Source organism: Jaculus jaculus, chromosome 9 (genome assembly GCF_020740685.1).
Source record: "Jaculus jaculus isolate mJacJac1 chromosome 9, mJacJac1.mat.Y.cur, whole genome shotgun sequence".
NCBI classification, from domain to species: Eukaryota; Metazoa; Chordata; class Mammalia; order Rodentia; family Dipodidae; genus Jaculus; species Jaculus jaculus.
In genome coordinates, this window is record NC_059110.1 from 120,657,285 (window position 1) to 120,676,191 (window position 18,907).

An 18,907-nucleotide genomic window follows, 5' to 3' on the forward strand; every position below is an offset into this window, starting at 1 on the left:
GTGACCACACACGACTTTTAAAAAAATTTTTTTAAATATTTTATTTATTTATTTATTTGAGAGAGAAAGAGGGGAAGAGAAAGAGAGAGAACGGGCGCTCCAAGGCCTCCGACCACTGCAAACAAACTCCAGATGCGTGTGTCCCCTTGTGCATCTGGCTTATGTGGGTCCCCTGGCTTACCGGGGTCCTTGGGCTTCACAGGCAAGCACTTAACCACTAGGCCATCTCTCCAGCCCCACACATGACTTTAAAATTTTTTTATTGCTGTTGTTGGGCCGGAGAGATGCCTTAGCATCTAAGGACCCAAGTTCAATTCTCCAGGTCCCATGTAAGCCAGATGTACAAGGTGGCACATGTGTCTGGAGTTCATTTGCAGCAGCTGGAGGCGTGGTGCACCCATTCTCACTCTCTCTCTCTCTCTCTCTCTCCTCTGTCCTTCTGTCTGTCTCTAATAAATAAATAAAATAAAATCAGGAAAAAAATAAAACTATTAGCCTAAGCAGAGCATGAACTAAACTACACAAGGAGAGACACTATCTCCGCTCCCCATCTGAACTCAAGACACTTTCCAAGTAATGTTGTGAATCATCCACACACATTTCTTCCTGAAGAGAGTCCTGTTGGCTATAAGCAGCAATGCCAACATTTTAAAAAATGGCAGTTTGGCTGGGCGTGGTGGCGCACACCTTTAATCCCGCACTTGGAAGGCAGAGGTAGGAGAATCACTGTGAGTTCGAGACCACCCTGAAACTACATAGTGAATTCCAGGTCAGCCTGAGCTAAAGTGAGACCCACCCTCGAAAAATCAACAACAACACAAAAGGCAGTTTATAGAAAGTCTACCTGGCACCTATGAGCCTTTTCCTTGTTACTTTAAGTTTTCTTTTTTGGGAAGTGGGGAATTTTTGGTTTGGGGCAGTTGTTTGCTTGTTTGTTTTGTTTTGTTTTTCGAGGTAGGGTTTCACTCTATCTTAGGCTTACCTGGAATTCACTTTGTAACCTCAGGGAGGCCTTGAACTCACAGTGAATCTCTTACCCCTGCCTCCCGAGTGCTGGGGTTAAGGTGTGGCTAAATTGTTTTGGGGTTTTTTTTATTATGATTTTTGTGTGTGTGCATGTATGCACATGTGTCTATGTGTTCATGTGTGTGAATGTCAGCACGTGTGCCGCCACACGTGTGGAGATCATGGGACAACTTTTGGGTCTGTCCTCGCTGTTCCACATCACTGAGGTAAAGTTTCTCCTTATCTCTCTCTGATGTTGTTTGCTCTTTGTTTTTGCGCTGCCAGGACATTCTCCTGCCTCTGCCTCCCATCTTGCCAGGACTACAGAGGCCCGTCATGGCTTCCAGCTTTTCATACATGAACAGACCGTCATGTGATCATAATCCCCTCCCATGATCTTCTTTTGCCACAGCTCACTCACCCCTTGTTGTAGTTACCTTCTCACTGCTGGGGCAAAAGCAGCTAAAGGAAAAAGAGGATTTACTGAGGCTCACAGCATCCAGGGGAAGCTCTGCAATGGCAGAGGGAAAACATGACACTAGCAGAGGCTGGACATCACCTCAGCCATAGCCAGTGGGAAACAGCAGCAAGACAGTGACCCATCCACTCCTGGCAAACGGGAGTGGGGAGGGGCTAATTAAACCTCAAGGCCCGCCCCTAGTGACACACCTCCTCCAGCAAGGCTCCACCTCACAAATTGCTACCGGCTGGGGACCAGGCATTCAGAGCATATGAGCTTATGGGGGACGTCTGATTCAAACCACCACACCCCTGCTCTACTGAACTCCTTCCTCTTTCCCACTATCCCTTCTCTTTTTTAAAAGAGACAGAGGCAGAGAGAGAGAGAAAGAGGGAGGGAAAGAGAAAGAGTGGGTACGCCACGGCCTCCAGCTACTGCAAACAAACTCCAGACGCATGTGCAACCTTGTGCATCTGGCTCATGTGGGTCCTGGAGAATCAAACCTGTGTCCTTTGGCTTTGCAGGCAAGCACCTTAACCATTAAGCCATTCCTCCAGCCCTCCATTCTCTTTTTTTTTTAACATTTTGATGGGGCTTTTTTTATGTGTGTTTTTGTGCTTATGGGGCCTCCAAGGTCTCTTGCTGCTGCAAATAATCACCAGATGCTTGCACCACTTTTTTGTTTAGTTTTGTTTTTGTTTTTTGAGGTAGGGTCTCGCTCTAGCCCAGGCTGATGTGGAATTCACTATGTAGTCTCAGGGTGGCCTTGAACTCACACTGATCCTCCACCTAGGCCTCCCAAGTGCTGAGATTAAAGGTGCGTGCCACATGCCCAGCTTGTACCACTTTTTGCATATGGATTTATGTGGGTGGCTGGGGAATTAAACCCAGGTCAGCAGGCAGGTTTTGTAAGCAAACTCCTCCAACCACTGAGCAATTTTCAGGCCCCTTTATCCTATTTTGAGGTCTCTGGCTTGTTTGTTTGTTTTGCCATCCTCCACTTTACCTGTCAGAATGTTGTTGGCTTCTGGCTTCTCACACAGGGTCTGAGGACCAAGCTCAGATGCTCAGGCTGGAGCAGCTAACATTGTATCCTCCGAGCCATAGCCCCGGCCTCATCCCTTGATGACTATAACGTCTCTTCTCATAGGTACCATCCTTTATAACAGGGATCTCACTGTGCCCATCTTAGAGTGTTGCTCCAGAGGAGAGGCGATGGCAGAGTAGAAGTGGTGCGTTCACACCTCACATGAAGCCCTGTGCCAGCTCGGGTGAAGCACTCCACCGCTCTGGGCTATGTTCCCCAGGCCAGGCAGGGGTGACTTGACAAAGCCACAGCAAGGCACTGCCACAGTTGGCTCTTGGGACAGTTGTGACGCGTCCATGAGGGTGCTCCGTGAGCGAGTCCCAGCCTCGCACTTCCTGTCCTGGTTGCGGTGGACAAGCTCCTGCCCTCTGGGACTCTGCTCTTCTTGCTCATGAGTGAAGTCACTGGAGAACTGAGATGAAACAGCTGGGTCTGCACCAGAAGCCGAGGAGAAAGCCAAGCCCCGGACCCTACCCCAGAGGCCAAGATTCAGCAGTGCTTTCCTTCTTTTTTTTCTGAAGCCGTTAAGATACAAAAAGAGGGCTGGAGGGATGGCTCAGCAATGTGGCACTTGCCTGCAAGGCCTAACAACTGGAGTTCAATTCCCAGGACCTACGTCACGCCAGAAGCACAAGGTGGCACATGTGTCTGGTATTCATTTATAGGGGCTAAAAGCCCTGGTGCACCCATTCTCTTTCTCTCTCTCTCTCTTTCTCTTTCTCTCTCTCTCTCTCTCTCTCTCACACACACACACACACACACACAAATAAATAAATAAATAATAAAAATTGAAAAGAGAGAAGAAAAGCAGAACATCTAAAAGTCTTAAAAAATATTTTTTAAACTGAACATGGTGGCACACACCTTTAATCCCAGCACTTGGGAGGCAGAGGTAGGAGGATTGCTGTGAGTTCAAGGCCACCCTGAGACAACATAGTTAATTCCAGGTCAGAGTGAAACCCTACCTTGAAGAACCAAATATATATGTTTATACATAAATACACACACACACACACACATATATATGTATGATTGATATATATATATATATATATATATATATATATATATATATATATATATATATTATAAATTTTAAGAGAGATGCAGAAAGGGGAGTCTGGGGGATATGGCTTGGTGGTTAAGAGCATTTGCCATACAAGCTCACTGGAATTTCCTGAGTTCTATTCCCCACCACTCATAAACAGCTGGGTGGGGACACATGTCTATAGCCCCAGGCCTGTGGGGGGGCTGAGGAGAATTTCTGGTGCTCGAGAAAACGGGAGTTCTGGGTCCAGGAAGAGACTCCATCTCACAGAATAATGGGGTGAGTGATAGAGGACATCTGACGTAGGGGAGCCTGCAGAGCCAGCCTTGGGGAGCACAGCCCGGCAGAGCCCACCTCAGCACCCTGTTTCCTGCCAGGCCCTACCAAGGCAACCCCACCTTCGACCCTGAGTTCATCCGCTCCAAGTCCACGGCCGCCGCGGGTCTGTGCTCCTGGTGCATTAACATAGTGCGTTTCTACGAGGTGTACTGCGACGTGGCCCCCAAGAGGCAGGCGCTGGAGGAGGCCAATGCTGAGCTGGCAGAGGCCCAGGACAAGCTGTCCCGGATCAAAAACAAGATTGCGGTGAGTGCTCGCGCACTCCAGAGGCTAAAAAGCCATGCCCCACACTCCCGCTGCTGGCCAATGCCTTGGCCTAAAACAGATTGGCACCTGAATTATTCAAGCTGCCGCTTGAATTAATAAGCATCACGACAGAGGGCAGGCAGATGGGGGGCAAAGATAGCATGCCCGGGGGCTGCTGGGTGCCCACCACCTTCATGCTCAGGAAGCTTCTCGGCCTTTAGCAACACTGGTCCCATGCTCAGCCCACACGGACCTGACCCTGATCCTGCCCAGCATCTGGGAACACCAGGACTTTTCCCCATTGACTTTCCAGGAACTCAATGCCAACCTCAGCAATCTGACCTCAGCATTTGAAAAAGCAACAGCTGAGAAAATCAAGTGTCAACAGGAGGCCGATGCCACAAATCACGTGATCTCATTGGCTAACAGGTAGGTAGTTGGCCCTTTGCGGCCACCCCTCCTGCCTCTCAGGACAGGTTCTAAGAAGACAGAATTCCAAATAGCCCAGACCTGCTCAGAACATGGTCCTGAAGGTCTTGCTGTGGGGCAGGACGTATCCCTTGGTGTCCAGGGTTCCAAGACCCCCAGGAACATCAAGTCCACAGGTGTCCATCTTGTTTTTCTTTTCTTTGTAATAAATTTTATTTATTTGAGAGAGAGAAAGATGGAGATAATGGGCATGCCAAGGCTTCCAACCACTGCAAACGAACTCCAAATGCTTGCTCCCCCTTGTGCCTGGCTTATGAGGGGCCTAGAGAATCAAACCGGGATCCCTTGGCTTTGCAGACAAATGCCTTAACCACTGAGCCATCTCTCCAGCCCAACAAGCACCCATCTCTTAAACAAAATGGCGCTGTTTCTGAAAGGACCCTTGCTCATCCTCTGTACTCGTGGCCATGTCTACCTTACTCCCAACACAGTGGAGGCACTGGGTTCTGCTGTGTAGTTCAGGCAACTCTGATAAGAATCCCTCACACAGGCTCAGTAAAGATGCAGGGGTTTCTGAAATTTTACATCTGGGGCTAGAGAGATGGCTCAGCAGTTAAAAATGCTTGCTTGCAAAGCCTGACTGCCCAGGTTCAATTCCCCAGTACCCATGTAAAGCCAGATGTACAAAGTAAAATTTTACATCTGCAGATGGTTGGATGCGCAGACTGGAACCCCAGATAGAGAGGGCAGAGTAGTTCATCATAAAGCTGCCCTTACCATGACCATTTCCTGGGTCACTTTGTTATCCAAGTATGCCCATCTGACAGTGCGTGTTCACCAGACCAGTGCCGTTCACAAGAAGTCTAATGTGGCCCCATTAGAAAGTTCATAGGGAGACAAAGAAAATGATTTGTGTGTGTGTGCGTGTGTGTGCGCACACACACCACGGCGTGGGTTTGGAGGTGAGAAGACAACTTCAGGGTGTTGATCCTCACTCCCCACCATATCTGGGACAGCATCTCTCTAGCTGTGTTTGCTACTGGGAGAATAGACACACTGGTCTGACTCCACCGCCCACTACTATAGGTGCACTGGGGTCACGGTCATATGCACTGGGTCTGGTTTTATGTGAGTTCTGGGGATCCAAACTCCAGTTGTCAGGCTTATACAGCAAGTGCTTTTGACCACTAAGCCATCTCCCCAAACCCGAGAGGCCGATTTCAGTCGTGCACCTCATTTAGCCCCAAGCATCCAGTTCTCATCACTTCAACAATGATCCAAGTGAACAATCAAGGAGTCGTTTTGTTGTTCCAAGCTCTTTTATTATTATTATTAATATATTTATTTATTTATTTATTTATTTGAGAGAGAGAAAGAGGTAGGGAGAATGGGTGTGCCAGGGCCTCCAGCCACTGCAAACGAACTCTAGACACATGCGGCTCCTTGTGCATCTGGCTTACGTGGGTGCTGGGGAATCCTTTGGCTTTGCAGGCAAGTGCCTTAACCACTAAGCCATCTTCTCCAGCCCCGTTCCAAACTCTTGAAGCCCAGTAAGATTTGTTGTGGCTGTTTAGGATTTTCTGTTTGTTTACGTGTGCACATCCATGTGTGTGCGCAGTTACATGTATGGAGGTCAGGGGACACCGGTGAGTACCATTCTTGTCCTTTTTTTTGAGACAGGACCCCTCATTGGCCTGGAGCTTGCTAATTAGGTTACACTGGCCAGTGAGCCTCAGAAATCCTCCTGTCTCCACCTCCCCAGAGCTAGGATTGCGAGCACACACCACCACAGCCAGCACTTTTAATGTGGGCACTAGGGATCAAACTTGGGTCCTCAGCCTTGAAAGGCAAGCACTTCACTGCCTGAGCTAACTCTCCAGGCCCTTGTTTTAATTTTCTTAATTATTTTATGAGAATTAGAGAGAGAGAGAGAGAATTGGCATGTCAGGCTCTTCAGCCAATTCAATCAAACTCCAGACACATGTACCACCTTGTGCATATGGCTTATGTGGATCCTGGGGAGTCAGACGTAGGTCCTTAGGCTTGGCAGGCAAGCGCCTTAACCGCTAAGCCATCTCTTCAGCCCCTTGTTTTGATTTTTAAGGCAAGATCTCTAAGCCTAGGCTGGCCTCAAACTCACTACATAGCGAAGGACAGTCTTGAACTTCTGATCTTTCTACCTCTGCCTCTCAAGCACTGGGATTCCAGGCATGCACCACCACACCTGACTCCAGTCTGTATTTGTACCCAGAACGCACTGTGGTCAGTCACCACACAGGACTCCACGGGCAGCAGGATAGCTTCAAAGTCCGAGCACCACCTTAGAGGAATGTGGACAGAGCCAGTTCTACAATCCCCTGTTCTTGCATTTTCTCTTTCCCGGTCAGCCAGTGGCCACTGGTTGGTCAGGGGCCAGCATTACCAAAGAGTCCTGAGATGGATGCTACATCTTGTTGTGGCCACATGATCCCCACCTGGACTCCATCGCCCTTGAGTCAAGTGCACATCAGTGGGTGCTCAGAGGCAGGGACGGGATAAGGACACAGATGCCCTGGGAGGGGAGGGCTCCCATTCCCAGCTGTCACTGAAGTATTTATACTCCAAGCTCCACCCCATAACGAGTCCACTGCTGAGCCACACAGTCAAGCACCCACTTGGACGTCTGTCTGCAGGCTGGCCGTGGTCCAGCGGGGAAGGAGTGGCATCATCCTGTGAGCCTCCCCCACCCCCAGCCTTCTCCAGCTCACCGGGTCACCTGGACACGCCCTGTGTGCCTTGTGCCTTACAGGCTGGTGGGCGGCCTGGCATCAGAAAACGTGCGCTGGGCTGAATCGGTGGAGAACTTCAAATGCCAGGGGATCACCCTGTGTGGGGACGTCCTGCTCATCTCCGCCTTTGTTTCCTACGTGGGTTACTTTACCAAGAAGTACCGAAACGAGCTGATGGAAAAGTTTTGGATCCCTTACATCAATAAGTTACAGGTAAGGCATGTGGACGTATTTTTTGGCTCAGGAAGTCTGGGGAATCCCCTGGTAGGATGGACACAGCCACATTGCACCCTGGCCACGCTGCTGACCAGTATTGTCTCTGGCCAAGTCACAGAGCTGTTCTTTTGGAGTAACACAGGGCTACCTTCTCCGTGAGCCCTGATCCCCCTCACCACCGGCCACAACGCTACTCTCAGAGCTGCTCCCCATGGAGTGACCAGGTCCAGTCACGTGATCTAAGATAGCACTTCTCCCTCCATAGGTCCCCATTCCCATCACAGAGGGCCTGGACCCCTTGACTCTGCTGACAGACGATGCGGACGTGGCCTCCTGGAACAACCAGGGTCTACCCAGTGACCGCATGTCCACTGAGAATGCCACCATCTTGTGCAACACAGAGCGCTGGCCCCTGATCGTGGACGCCCAGCTTCAGGGGATCAAGTGGATCAAAAACAAATACGGCAACGAGCTGAAGGCCATCCGCCTGGGGCAGAAGAGGTACGGGCGCTGGGCTGGGGCCGCAGAGGCAGTGGGGCTGGCCAGGCCCCATGTGCGCCAGTGTGAGATAGAGGGGCAGGGACTGGGGAGCCGCCAAGGGCTGGCTGGGTCCTGTGCATGCACGCACGTCTCCTGCCCTGCGTGTGAGTTCGACGGCTGAGGACTTGGGACGCAGCTGAGGTGTGCACACAAGACGTGCTCACGTGGCTTGGGCCCTGCGTGTGAGTTAAGAGGCTGGGTAAAGAATTAAATTGAAGGGCCGGAAGGATGGCTTAGTGGTTAAGCGCTTGCCTGTGAAGCCTAAGGACCCTGGTTCGAGGCTCGGTTCCCCAGGACCCATGTTAGCCAGATGCACAAGGGGGCGCATGCGTCTGGAGTTCATTTGCAATGGCTGGAGGCCCTGGCGCGCCCATTCTCTCTCTCTCTCTGCCTCTTTGTCTGCTGTTCTCAAATAAATAAAAATAAACAACAACAACAAAAAAGAATTAAATTGAAAGGCCGGAGGGATGGCTTGGCAGTTAAGGCACTTATCTACAAAGCCAAAGGGTCCCAGTTTGAATCTCCAGGACCCACATAAGCCAAATGCACAAGGTGACGCATGTGTCTAGAGCTTGTTTGCAGTGGCTGGAGACCCTGGTGCACCCATTCTCTCCCCCCGCCCTCTCTCTCTCTCTCAAATAAATAAATAAATAAAACATGTTTGAAAACAACCCCCCCCATGAACAGCAGAGAACTGGGGGGTGGGGGAGGTGGTGAATCCCAGCCTGGCTCAACATCATCTCTACATTAGTGGGGTAGGAAACTCCCAGTTGGTCTTTTTCTTGCTTATCGTGTGGTTTATATTCTGGTCTCACATGAGAAATGATAGCTGTGACCACCAAGGGAGTGGTGACTGCCCTGCAGTTTCCGGTGTCCTGGAACAGCGGGCTGGGGTGGGCCCAGCTGGGAAAATGGCTAAGCAGTCCCTCCCACTTTCACCCGCCGCACCCCAAACCCCGTGTGAATGGGAGAGAGGGTCTCCCACTCCCGGCATTGCTGGGAGAAATGTGCCGTTGGCTCCCTGGTGACCTCTCTAGGCAGCTCCGAGAGACAAGTAGCTGCCTTCTCCAGCCTCCACCACACCGGGGCTTCTGCTCTGTGCCCATAGCTACCTGGACATTATCGAGCAGGCCATTTCAGAGGGGGACATCCTACTCATCGAGAACATCGGCGAGACTGTGGACCCTGTGCTGGACCCGCTGCTGGGCAGGAACACGATCAAAAAGGGGAGGTGAGGCGTTAACCTCCCTAGGAACGCATGTGCAGAGAAGGTGCTGGGGGCTCCTTGGTAGGTAGCAGGGGCTGAACAAAATGCCGCAGGTGCCCGATGGGGGCTGGAAAGGTCAGCCAGGCCCCAGTGAGGAAGGAGCCCCCGACCAGCACTGCTCAGCAGTCATCGTGGGACCCTGGTCTTTCTGTTCACACACATTTCGCAAATCTTCAGACTGTATTCCTTAGTAAAGTGTGCAGTCCGGTGCCATTCAGTTACGCACTAGGCTGTACACTGTCCCCTCTGTCCAGTTCCATGGCATCTCTCTGCTCACTGCCTCCAAACCCTAAACAGCCACTCTTCCACCTCTATGTCTGTGCATTTGCCCTGCCTGACATTTTATGTGAGCACAGTCATGCACTGCATGTCTTTCTGTCTGGGCTTTTTTTTTTTTTTTCTTTTCTTTTTTTGGTTTTTCTTGAGATAGGTTCTTACGCTAGCCCAGGCTGACTTGGAATTCACTCTTTAGTCTCCTACCTCTGCCTCCCAAGTGCTGGGATTAAAGGCATGTGCCACCATGCCCAGCTATATCTTTTTTTTTACTTAGCATCCCATTGACAAGGACCATCCATGCTGTTCCCGTATCAGTATTGTAGTCCTTTTGATGACCGAGTGATGTTCTACTGTACAAATCTAGCACAGCTAGTTGAGCCACTCATCACTTGCTACGTTGAGTTTGGACTGTTTTTATAACATAAAGCTCAGCAACTTCTAAAATGTCAATATCAGAGCTGATAGGAACCACCTTTAAATGCTGGGGGGGGCACAAAAGCCCAGGACAGGGGGCACATAGTGTGCCAATGTCTTAGACTCTAAGAAGGGCCCGATATGAGTGGTCAAGGATTACAATTAGACAGGGCCCTGAGAAGTGAGCTCAGATAGGAGCCACACAGAAGCTGTGCCGGGATGGGTAAGCAGCGGGTGCCCTGGTGTCATGTGACCCCGGGAGAGTGCCAGGGTTCTGTCTAGGCTCCCAGCAAAGCACAGGGTGCAGCCAAGTACATGAACGCCCCCGGGCTGACACAAGAGGCCACCCAGAGGAGAGGGGCGATGCAGGCCCCAGCGGCCACAGGCCAGGCCAAGGAGAGCCACAGAGCTCTTCAATAACCAGGGTGGGAGGGGCGGTCAAGTGCAAGATGGCCCTGCAGAGGCTCCACTCACCCTGGCCTCCGCCACCTGCCCTCCAGGTACATTAAGATTGGAGACAAGGAGGTGGAGTACCACCCCAACTTCCGCCTGATCCTTCACACAAAGTACTTTAACCCCCACTACAAGCCTGAGATGCAGGCGCAGTGCACCCTCATCAACTTCCTGGTCACCAGGGACGGGCTTGAGGACCAACTCCTGGCCGCAGTGGTGGCCAAAGAGCGCCCAGACCTCGAGCAGCTAAAGGTAACGGGCCGCGGGGATGAGTCCCGCCTGGGCCGCAGCGATGGGCTGGGAGCCCCGGGCCAGGCAGGCAGCGTGGGCCGCAGCGCCCCACGCGTCTCAGCAGGCCCCTCAGGAGAAGCCCGAGCTTGTCGCACTGAGTTGCAGCTCCTTGCCCGACAGAATGAGTCAGTTCTCCACCCCCCCCCCCAGCCCTGTTCTCACTCAGCTTCCCAACTTAATTGTTTTTTTAACTTTTTTTATTTATTTGTAAGGGAGTAGAGAGAGAATGGGCTTGCCAGGACCTCTTGCCACAGCAAATGAACTCCAGACGCATGCAACACTTTGTGCACCTGGCTTTATATGGGTATCAGGGAATCAAACCCTGGACTGCAGGCTTTGCAAGCAAAAGTCTTTCACTGCTGAGCCGCCTCCCTTACTTACTTGAGCCCTCCAAACTTAAATCAATAGCATTGCACATAAAGAACTGGAAGCGTACGTGGGCATGGTGGCGCACACCTTTAACCCCAGCTCTCGGGAGGCAGAGGTAGGAGGATCTCCATGAGTTCGAGGCCACCCTGAGAATACAGAGTGAATTCTAGGTCAGCCTAGGCTAGAGTAAGACCCTCCCTCGAAAAAAACAAAACAAAAAACAAACAAACAACTGGAAGCCTGTCATCTCAGGATGCCTTAAAGCTCAGAAGCAGGTCCCACAGAAAGGCTCGGTGCTAGGCTAGTGATGGCTCAGTAGCACAGCACTCACAGGGCATGCATGAGACTCTGGGGTTGACCCTGAGCACCAAACACACATGGTGGTGCATGCCTGAGGATGGCTGTGAGTTTGAGATCACCCTGAGACTACAGAGTGAATTCCAGGTCAGCATGGGCTACCACGAGACCCCGCTTTGGAAAACACAACAATAAAAGAAGGGTCCGCCTGGCCAACCGTGCACCACCACTTCCCTAGCTCTGCCTGGGCCATGCACTCAGCTCAGAAGAGTATCTCTCTCCCTCTGCCTCTCAGAGCTCAAGCAGGAAGCCTGGTGTCTTAGTAGTGCTGGCCACGTAGGACTGGCTCCTTCCAGACTGCCGGTCGCGTCCCCTGTAGGGAAGCCAGGACTAACCGGGCTGAGCTAACTCCAGGGAGACAGAAGCACCAGATGGCAAAAGCCTGTCCAGGAGGCCCTGACTGACGTTTCCCCGGGCACTGCCACTCCTGCAGGCGAGCCTCACGAAGTCTCAGAACGAATTCAAGATTGTTCTGAAGGAACTGGAAGACTCCCTCCTGGCTCGGCTGTCAGCTGCATCGGGGAACTTTCTGGGAGACACGGCCTTGGTGGAAAACCTGGAGACCACCAAGCACACAGCCAGTGAGATCGAGGAGAAGGTAGGACCCACCCTCGCAGGTCCTACCACATAGCACCAGAGCCAGGGGCACGGGCGCCCATGGGAGCACCCAGCACCCTGCTGTCTGAACTTCCTAGGGTACCTTCAGAGGTGTGAAGGGCTAAGATAGTGCTACAGTCAGGTTCTCATTGCTGGCAGAAATCACCCCAGGAAGAGCAGCTTTTGGGAAAATGGGGGTTTATTTTGGCTTAAAGACTTGAGGGAAAGCTCCATAATGGCAGGGAAAACAGTGGCATGAGCAGAGGGTGGACGTCACCCCCTGGCCAACATCAGGTGGACAAACACTGGCATGGGGACACTGGCTATAATACCCATAAGGCCGTCCCCAACAATACACTGCCTCCAGGAGGTATTAATTCCCAGATCTCCATCAGCTGGGAACCTAGCAGTCAGAACGCCTAAGTTGATGGGAGACACTTGAATGAAACCACCCCACGTAGGATGGGGCCATCTGCTCAGGGCTCCCCCACCTGCTGGCCTCCTCCAAGCCCCTCTTACTTCCTTCTCTGAGGTCCAAGAAGCAAAAATCACTGAAGCGAAAATCAACGAGGCGAGGGAGAACTATCGGCCTGCTGCGGCCCGGGCCTCCCTGCTCTACTTCATCCTGAACGATCTCAACAAGATCAACCCTATCTACCAGTTCTCACTCAAGGTGGGCCACTTTGGGGCTCCAGGGCAGGGGCCAAGGTTCTCGGGGCCCCTGGGGGTGGCACACTGTGAAGGCAGCCCAGGTCGGGGTACACATGAGGAAGGGGGAGCCAGGGCACTGGATCAGCCCAATGCAGCACCCGGGTACAGGGCGGAGGGGGCGGTCCTTCACCCTGCCCTGCCCTGGGGCATCCCCCCAGCCTTGTCAGACAAACCAGAGGCCATCAAGACAGCAGGTATAGCCGCAGAGCCCCCTTCACAAGCCCCCGTGCTCTCACTGCGCCCCCCCCCCACCAGGCCTTCAACGTGGTGTTCGAGAAAGCCATCCAGAAGACCGCCCCCGCCGACGAGGTGAAGCAGCGGGTGACCAACCTGACGGATGAGATCACCTACTCCGTGTACGTGTACACGGCCCGGGGGCTCTTCGAGCGGGACAAGCTCATCTTCCTGGCACAAGTCACGTTCCAGGTACTGCTACGGGCCGTGCCTTGCCCCTCAAAGCCCAGCATGTGCTCCCACAGCCTGAGCATCCCCCCCGGGGCTCCCTAGAGGGGCAGGTTCTCCAGCCCCCTCCCAGGCCTGGTGAATCCAACCCCGCATTTTAACCAGCTTCCCAGGTGCTGGTCAAGTCTGCGGTGCCAAACGTGGCTATACCTGGAGATGTAGTCAATGAACAGACAAAAAGTAGGCAATATGTTCCCATGGGAGACATGGATGTTGGGGGCAGGGAGTGAAGCTAAAGAGAACTGTACAAAGAAATGTCATCCCATTACACCAAATCTCAGAATGAATCTCCCAGGCACATGGCCCTGCCTTAGTGTTTAACCCACTTAGGGTGCTGAATGTAACCCCAGACACATGCACCACTGTGTGTGTCTGGCTTTACATGGGTACTGGGAAAACAAACCCCGGGGCCATCAGACTTCTCAAGCAATGCCTTTAACCACCGAGAAATCTCCCCAGCCACCGGATATGACTTTTAAAAAGTCACATGTGTGACTCTTTAGGGGAAAATATATAAAACCCTTTTTTTTTAATTTATTTATTTATTTGAGAGCGACAGACACAGAGAGAAAGACAGATAGAGGGAGAGAGAGAGAATGGGCGCGCCAGGGCTTCCAGCCTCTGCAAACGAACTCTAGACGCGTGTGCCCCCTTGTGCATCTGGCTAACGTGGGACCTGGGGAACCGAGCCTCGAACCGGGGTCCTTAGGCTTCACAGGCAAGCGCTTAACCGCTAAGCCATCTCTCCAGCCCAAAACCCTTTTAATCTCAACAGTCAGGAGGCAGAGGTAGGAGGATCGCCGAGAGTTCAAAGCCACCCTGAGACTACAGAGTATATTCCAGGACAGCCTGGGCTACAGTGAAACCCCCACCTCGAAAAAACAAAAATAAATAGATAAATAAATAAGAAGAAAGAGGCTGGTCATGGTGGTGCATGCCTTTAGTCTCACCCTCAGCACTCTGGAAGCTGAGGTAGGAGGGTCATCATAGGTCAAGACCAGCCTGGGCTACAGAGTGAGCTGTAACAGGTCACCCTGGACTAGAGTGAGACCCTGCTTCAAAAAGAAAAGAAGAGGGCTGGAGAGATGGCTTAGCAGTTAAGGCACTTGCCTGCAAAACCAAAGGACCCAAGTTCAATTCTCCATGACCCATGTAAGTCAGATGCACAAGGTGGCACATGCGTCTGGAATTTGTTTGCAGTGGCCAGAGGCCCTGGTGTGCCCATTCTCTTCTCCCTCTCTTTCTCTCTCTCTCAAATAAATAAATAAGAAGAAAAGAAAAGAAGAGCCAGGCATAGTAGTGCATGCCTTTAATCCCAGAAAAAGTAGAACTGCCATGAATTTGAGGGCAGCCTGGGACTACAGAGTAAGTTTCAGGTCAGCCCTTGCTATAGTGAGACCCTACCTCAAAAAAGGGGGAGCCTGGGGGAGAGATAGCTTAGCTGTTCAGGCACTTACCTACAAAGTCAAAGAACCCAGATTCGATTTCCCAAGACCCATATAAGCCAGATGCCCAAAGTGGCACATGTGTCTGGAGTTCATTTGCAGTGGCTGGAGACCCTGGAGTGCCCATTCTCCCTTTCACTCTCTTATAAATAAAAATTAAGTTAAATTAAAAACAAAAGAGGGCTGGAGAGATGACTTAGTGCTTAAACGCTTGCCTGTGAAGCCTGGGGACCCCAGTTCGAGGCTCGTTTCCCCAAGACCCACGTTAGCCAGATGCACAAGGGGGGGCACGCATCTAGAGTTTGTTTGCAGTCGCTGGAGGCCCTGGCATGCCCATTCTCTCTATTTCTCTCTGTCTGCCTCTTTCTCTGTCACTGTCAAAGAAATAAATAAAAATAAAAATATTTTAGAAACAAAAAGAAAGGACCAGGGAGATGGCTCAGTGGTTAAAGGCATTTGTTTGCAAGTCTGCTGGCCTGAGTTTAATTCCCTAGCACCCACACAAAGCTGGACGCCAAGTGGCGCATGTGTCTGCAATCTCAGCATTCCTATGGCAATGGGAGGCAGAGCCAGAAGAATCTGGAAGCTATACTGAGGCACACACAGTGGCAAAACAATGTGGCAGACCCTGCCTGAAGTAAGATGGAGGACAGGACGAACACCCTGAGGCTGTCCTCAGACCCCCACATGTGCTCATGGCGGGTGTGTGACCGTGCAAAGAAACCAGGCCCCTGTAAAGCCAGCACTCGAGGCGGAGGCAGGAGACTAAGGAGTTCAAGGCTATTCTCAACCACAGAATGCTCTCAGAGCCAACCTGAACTTCATAAGGTCCTGTCACAAAAAAAGAAGAAGAGCCGGGCGTGGTGGCGCACGCCTTTAATCCCTGCACTCGGGAGGCAGAGGTAGGAGGATCGCCATGAGTTCAAGGCCACCCTGAGACTCCATAGTGAATTCCAGGTCAGCCTGGGCTAGAGTGAGACCCTACCTCGAAAAATAAAAAAAAAGAAAAAAAAAGAAGAAGCAAAGAGAAAAAGGAAGAAAGTTCTGGCATGTGCTATAACACAGATGCTAAGAAGTAAAGGAAGGCGGAGGCCAAGGCACCCAGCCCAGGATGCACGTACACACGAGGCGTGCAGAAGCAAACCCAGATGCAGGAGGCAGATGGGCATTATCCAGGGCCGCCGGAGGGGCAGATGCGGAGTGCCTGCTTAGAGGAAGGAGGATTTTCATTTGGCATGATAGGAATGTTCTAGAACTGAATTGCACTGGCTGCATAGCACCATGTTCTAACTATGGCTGACATTCACACTTTAAAATAGATAAAATGATAAGCTTTATGTTACATGTATTTTACAATGTAAAAACCATAAAGGTGCCGGGCATGGCGGTGCACACCTTTAATCCCAGCACTTGGGAGGCAGAGGTAAGAGGATCGCCATGAGTTCAAGGCCACCCTGAGACTACAGAGTGAATTGCAGGTCAGCCTGGGCTAGAGTGAGACCCTACCTCAAAAAAACAAAACAAACAAACAGAAAAACCATAAAGGTGGGGCTGGAAAGATGGCTCAGTGGTTGAGGTTCTTGTCTGCAAAGCCTAACAACCTGGGTTCAATTCCCTAGTACCCACCTAAAACCAGATGCACAAAGTTTGTTTGCAGCAGCTAGAGCACCTGGTGTGCTCATTCTCTCTGTTTCTACCTCTCTCTCTCTCTCCTTGCAAATAAATTAATTAATTTAATTAAATTTATATTTAAAAAAATAAAAATGAAGCTGGATGTGGGGGCACACGCCTTTAATCTTAGCACTCAGGAGGTAGGAGGATTGCTGTGAGTTCGAAGCCAGCCTGAGACTACATAGTGAATTCCAGGTTAGTCTGGGCTAGAACAAGACCCTACCTCAAAAAAACAAATAGGGCTGGAGAGATGACTTAACGGTTAAGGCCCATGCCTGCAAAGCCTAAGTACCCAGGTTTGATTCTCCAGGTCGCAAGTAAGCCAGATGCACATGGTGGCACATGCATCTGCAGTTCATTTGCAGTGGCTAGAGGCTCTGGTGCATTCTCCCTCTCTCTATCTCTAATAAATAAATAAATAAAAATAAAATCTTTAAAGCATATATATAAATAAATAAATAAATAGGGCTGGTGAGATAGCTTTGTGGTTAAGGTGCTTGCCTGAGAAGCCTAAGGACCCAGGTTCAAATCCCCAGGACCCACATAAGCCAGATACACAAGGTGGTGCATGCATCTGGAGTTTGTTTGCAGTGGCTGGAAGCTCTGGCAGGCCCATTCTCTCTCTCTCTTTCTCTTTCTCTCTCCCTCTTTCTCAAACAAATAAATGAATAAGCAAATATAAATGAATAGATAAAAATAAAAACCACAAAGGTGAAACTACAGTTTTTTCTAGCTCAAGGCCCAGGATGCTATGACCTCCTCTCGCCTGTCCCGTACCCAGTGACCTTGAAGCGCTGCCCTGCTGCCCCAGCCCGCATTAAGCACGTGCTCCCCCTGGGCCCCAGGTCTTATCCATGAAGAAGGAGCTGAACGCCACAGAGCTGGACTTCCTCCTGCGGTTCCCTTTCAAGGCCGGCGTCGTGTCACCCGTGGACTTTCTGCAGCACCAGAGCTGGGGCGGGATCAAGGTGAGCCTCACAGTGGGTCCTGGGCTCCTTCCTCCTGCTGTGGAACTCCTCCACCCACTGCTCCCCCATTTGCAGGGGTGAGGGACACGCAGGACGGCAGGGCTGGGGTGGGGTGGAGAGCAGGCTGGCTGCCCGCTCCAGGAAGCTCGGCGCCCCTATGGAGTGAGGTGACCCCAGGGCCCTGCAAGAGCCACATCCACTAAGGACCAGAGCAGGTCTCAGGCTGCCCTCCTCAGCACCCCACTGCCCTCTGCCATACACACAGCTGATAAGCAAATTTGGGGTGTCTTTGAGCACCAGAGCTATTCTTGGCTCTTAGTTGGCCTTTAACCCAGCAGTTAAGGGACAGTCACAATCACGCAAAACTTCCACTGCGTCAGTGGTCTCCGCGTTCTTGTCTTATGCATTTGGTAAATGAAAACCACAGAACATAGAAGCTAAGGTTTGGGACGACTTTACTATAGAACGTAAGAGATGGAAAGAAGGCGGAGCTCCTGTAGGATCCCGGGAAATGAAGAGAAAACATTAAGGACAGTAAAGCAGAAAGCTCCCACTTTGGGAGGCATGGCTGTCACCTTCTCATTGCTGGGACAAAGCACCTGACCAGAAGCAGCTGGTGGGAGGAAAGGAGGGTTCCATGAGGGCAGGGAAAACACGCCGTGAGCAGACGCTGGCCCTCACCTCTGCCTCCACAGGTGGAAAACAGCAAGAGGGTAAGCCAAACTCTAGCAAGAGGGAGCTGGCTACAACACTCCTAGGCCCACCCCACAACAACACACCTCCTCCAGCAAGGTTCCACCTCCCAAACTGTGATCCCAATGGGTGAACCCACGTGGTAACTCTGATGGGGTCTTTTACGGCATTCACTGAATAGGGACTGAGCAGTTCAGTCCAGCCCCCCACCGGGTGTTCAGGCACTTTAGCAAGTTTCCAGGAACAGGAGTAATCTTCTAGGGAAAAAAAGAGATGGGGACAAACCCAAAGCCTTTTCTAGGCTTTTTAAGATATTTCCCACTTTTAGCCAGATCAAAAACTACCTAGGGCTGGAAAGATGCTTAGCACTTAAAGTGCTTGCCTGCAAAACCTAAGGGCCTGTGTTCAATTCTCCAAATCCCATGTAAGTTAGATGCACAAACATGAGGCAAGTACAAGGTGGCACATGCCCACTATGTGGCACAATCATCTGGCATTTGATTGTAGTGACCAAGGCTCTGGAGTTCCAATTCTCTCTCTCTCTCAAAAAAAAAGAAAAAGAAAAAACTACCTCCTCAATTTTTATCTCACAGCCAGGAAAATAAAGAAGGTAAAGCATTCTTCAGGTGACTAGACACACGGCCACAGGCCCTCAGGTCCCAAGTTCAAACCAACCTGAAGAAGGTGGCACCCTGAGGTGGGGCAACCCAGTCCACATGCTCCATGAGGCAGTCTCTAGCTCTCACCTCACCCCACAGATGGAGAGGGGCCAGCACCCTACTGCTGGCCAGACCC

At 51.2% G+C, this 18,907-nt stretch overlaps 1 protein-coding gene across 1 annotated transcript in view; it reads left to right on the forward strand.

Moving 5' to 3' along the window:
• Dnah17 (dynein axonemal heavy chain 17) overlaps nt 1-18,907 on the forward strand; it is a 133,233-nt gene that overhangs the window by 93,232 nt on the left and 21,094 nt on the right. The window contains exons 60-69 of the mRNA XM_004655235.2: nt 3,978-4,185; nt 4,499-4,614; nt 7,403-7,595; nt 7,864-8,099; nt 9,247-9,369; nt 10,596-10,800; nt 11,999-12,163; nt 12,695-12,835; nt 13,129-13,299; nt 17,297-17,419. Coding sequence (XP_004655292.2) covers nt 3,978-4,185; nt 4,499-4,614; nt 7,403-7,595; nt 7,864-8,099; nt 9,247-9,369; nt 10,596-10,800; nt 11,999-12,163; nt 12,695-12,835; nt 13,129-13,299; nt 17,297-17,419 — 1,681 coding nt within the window. The remainder of the gene's footprint in view (nt 1-3,977; nt 4,186-4,498; nt 4,615-7,402; nt 7,596-7,863; nt 8,100-9,246; nt 9,370-10,595; nt 10,801-11,998; nt 12,164-12,694; nt 12,836-13,128; nt 13,300-17,296; nt 17,420-18,907) is intronic.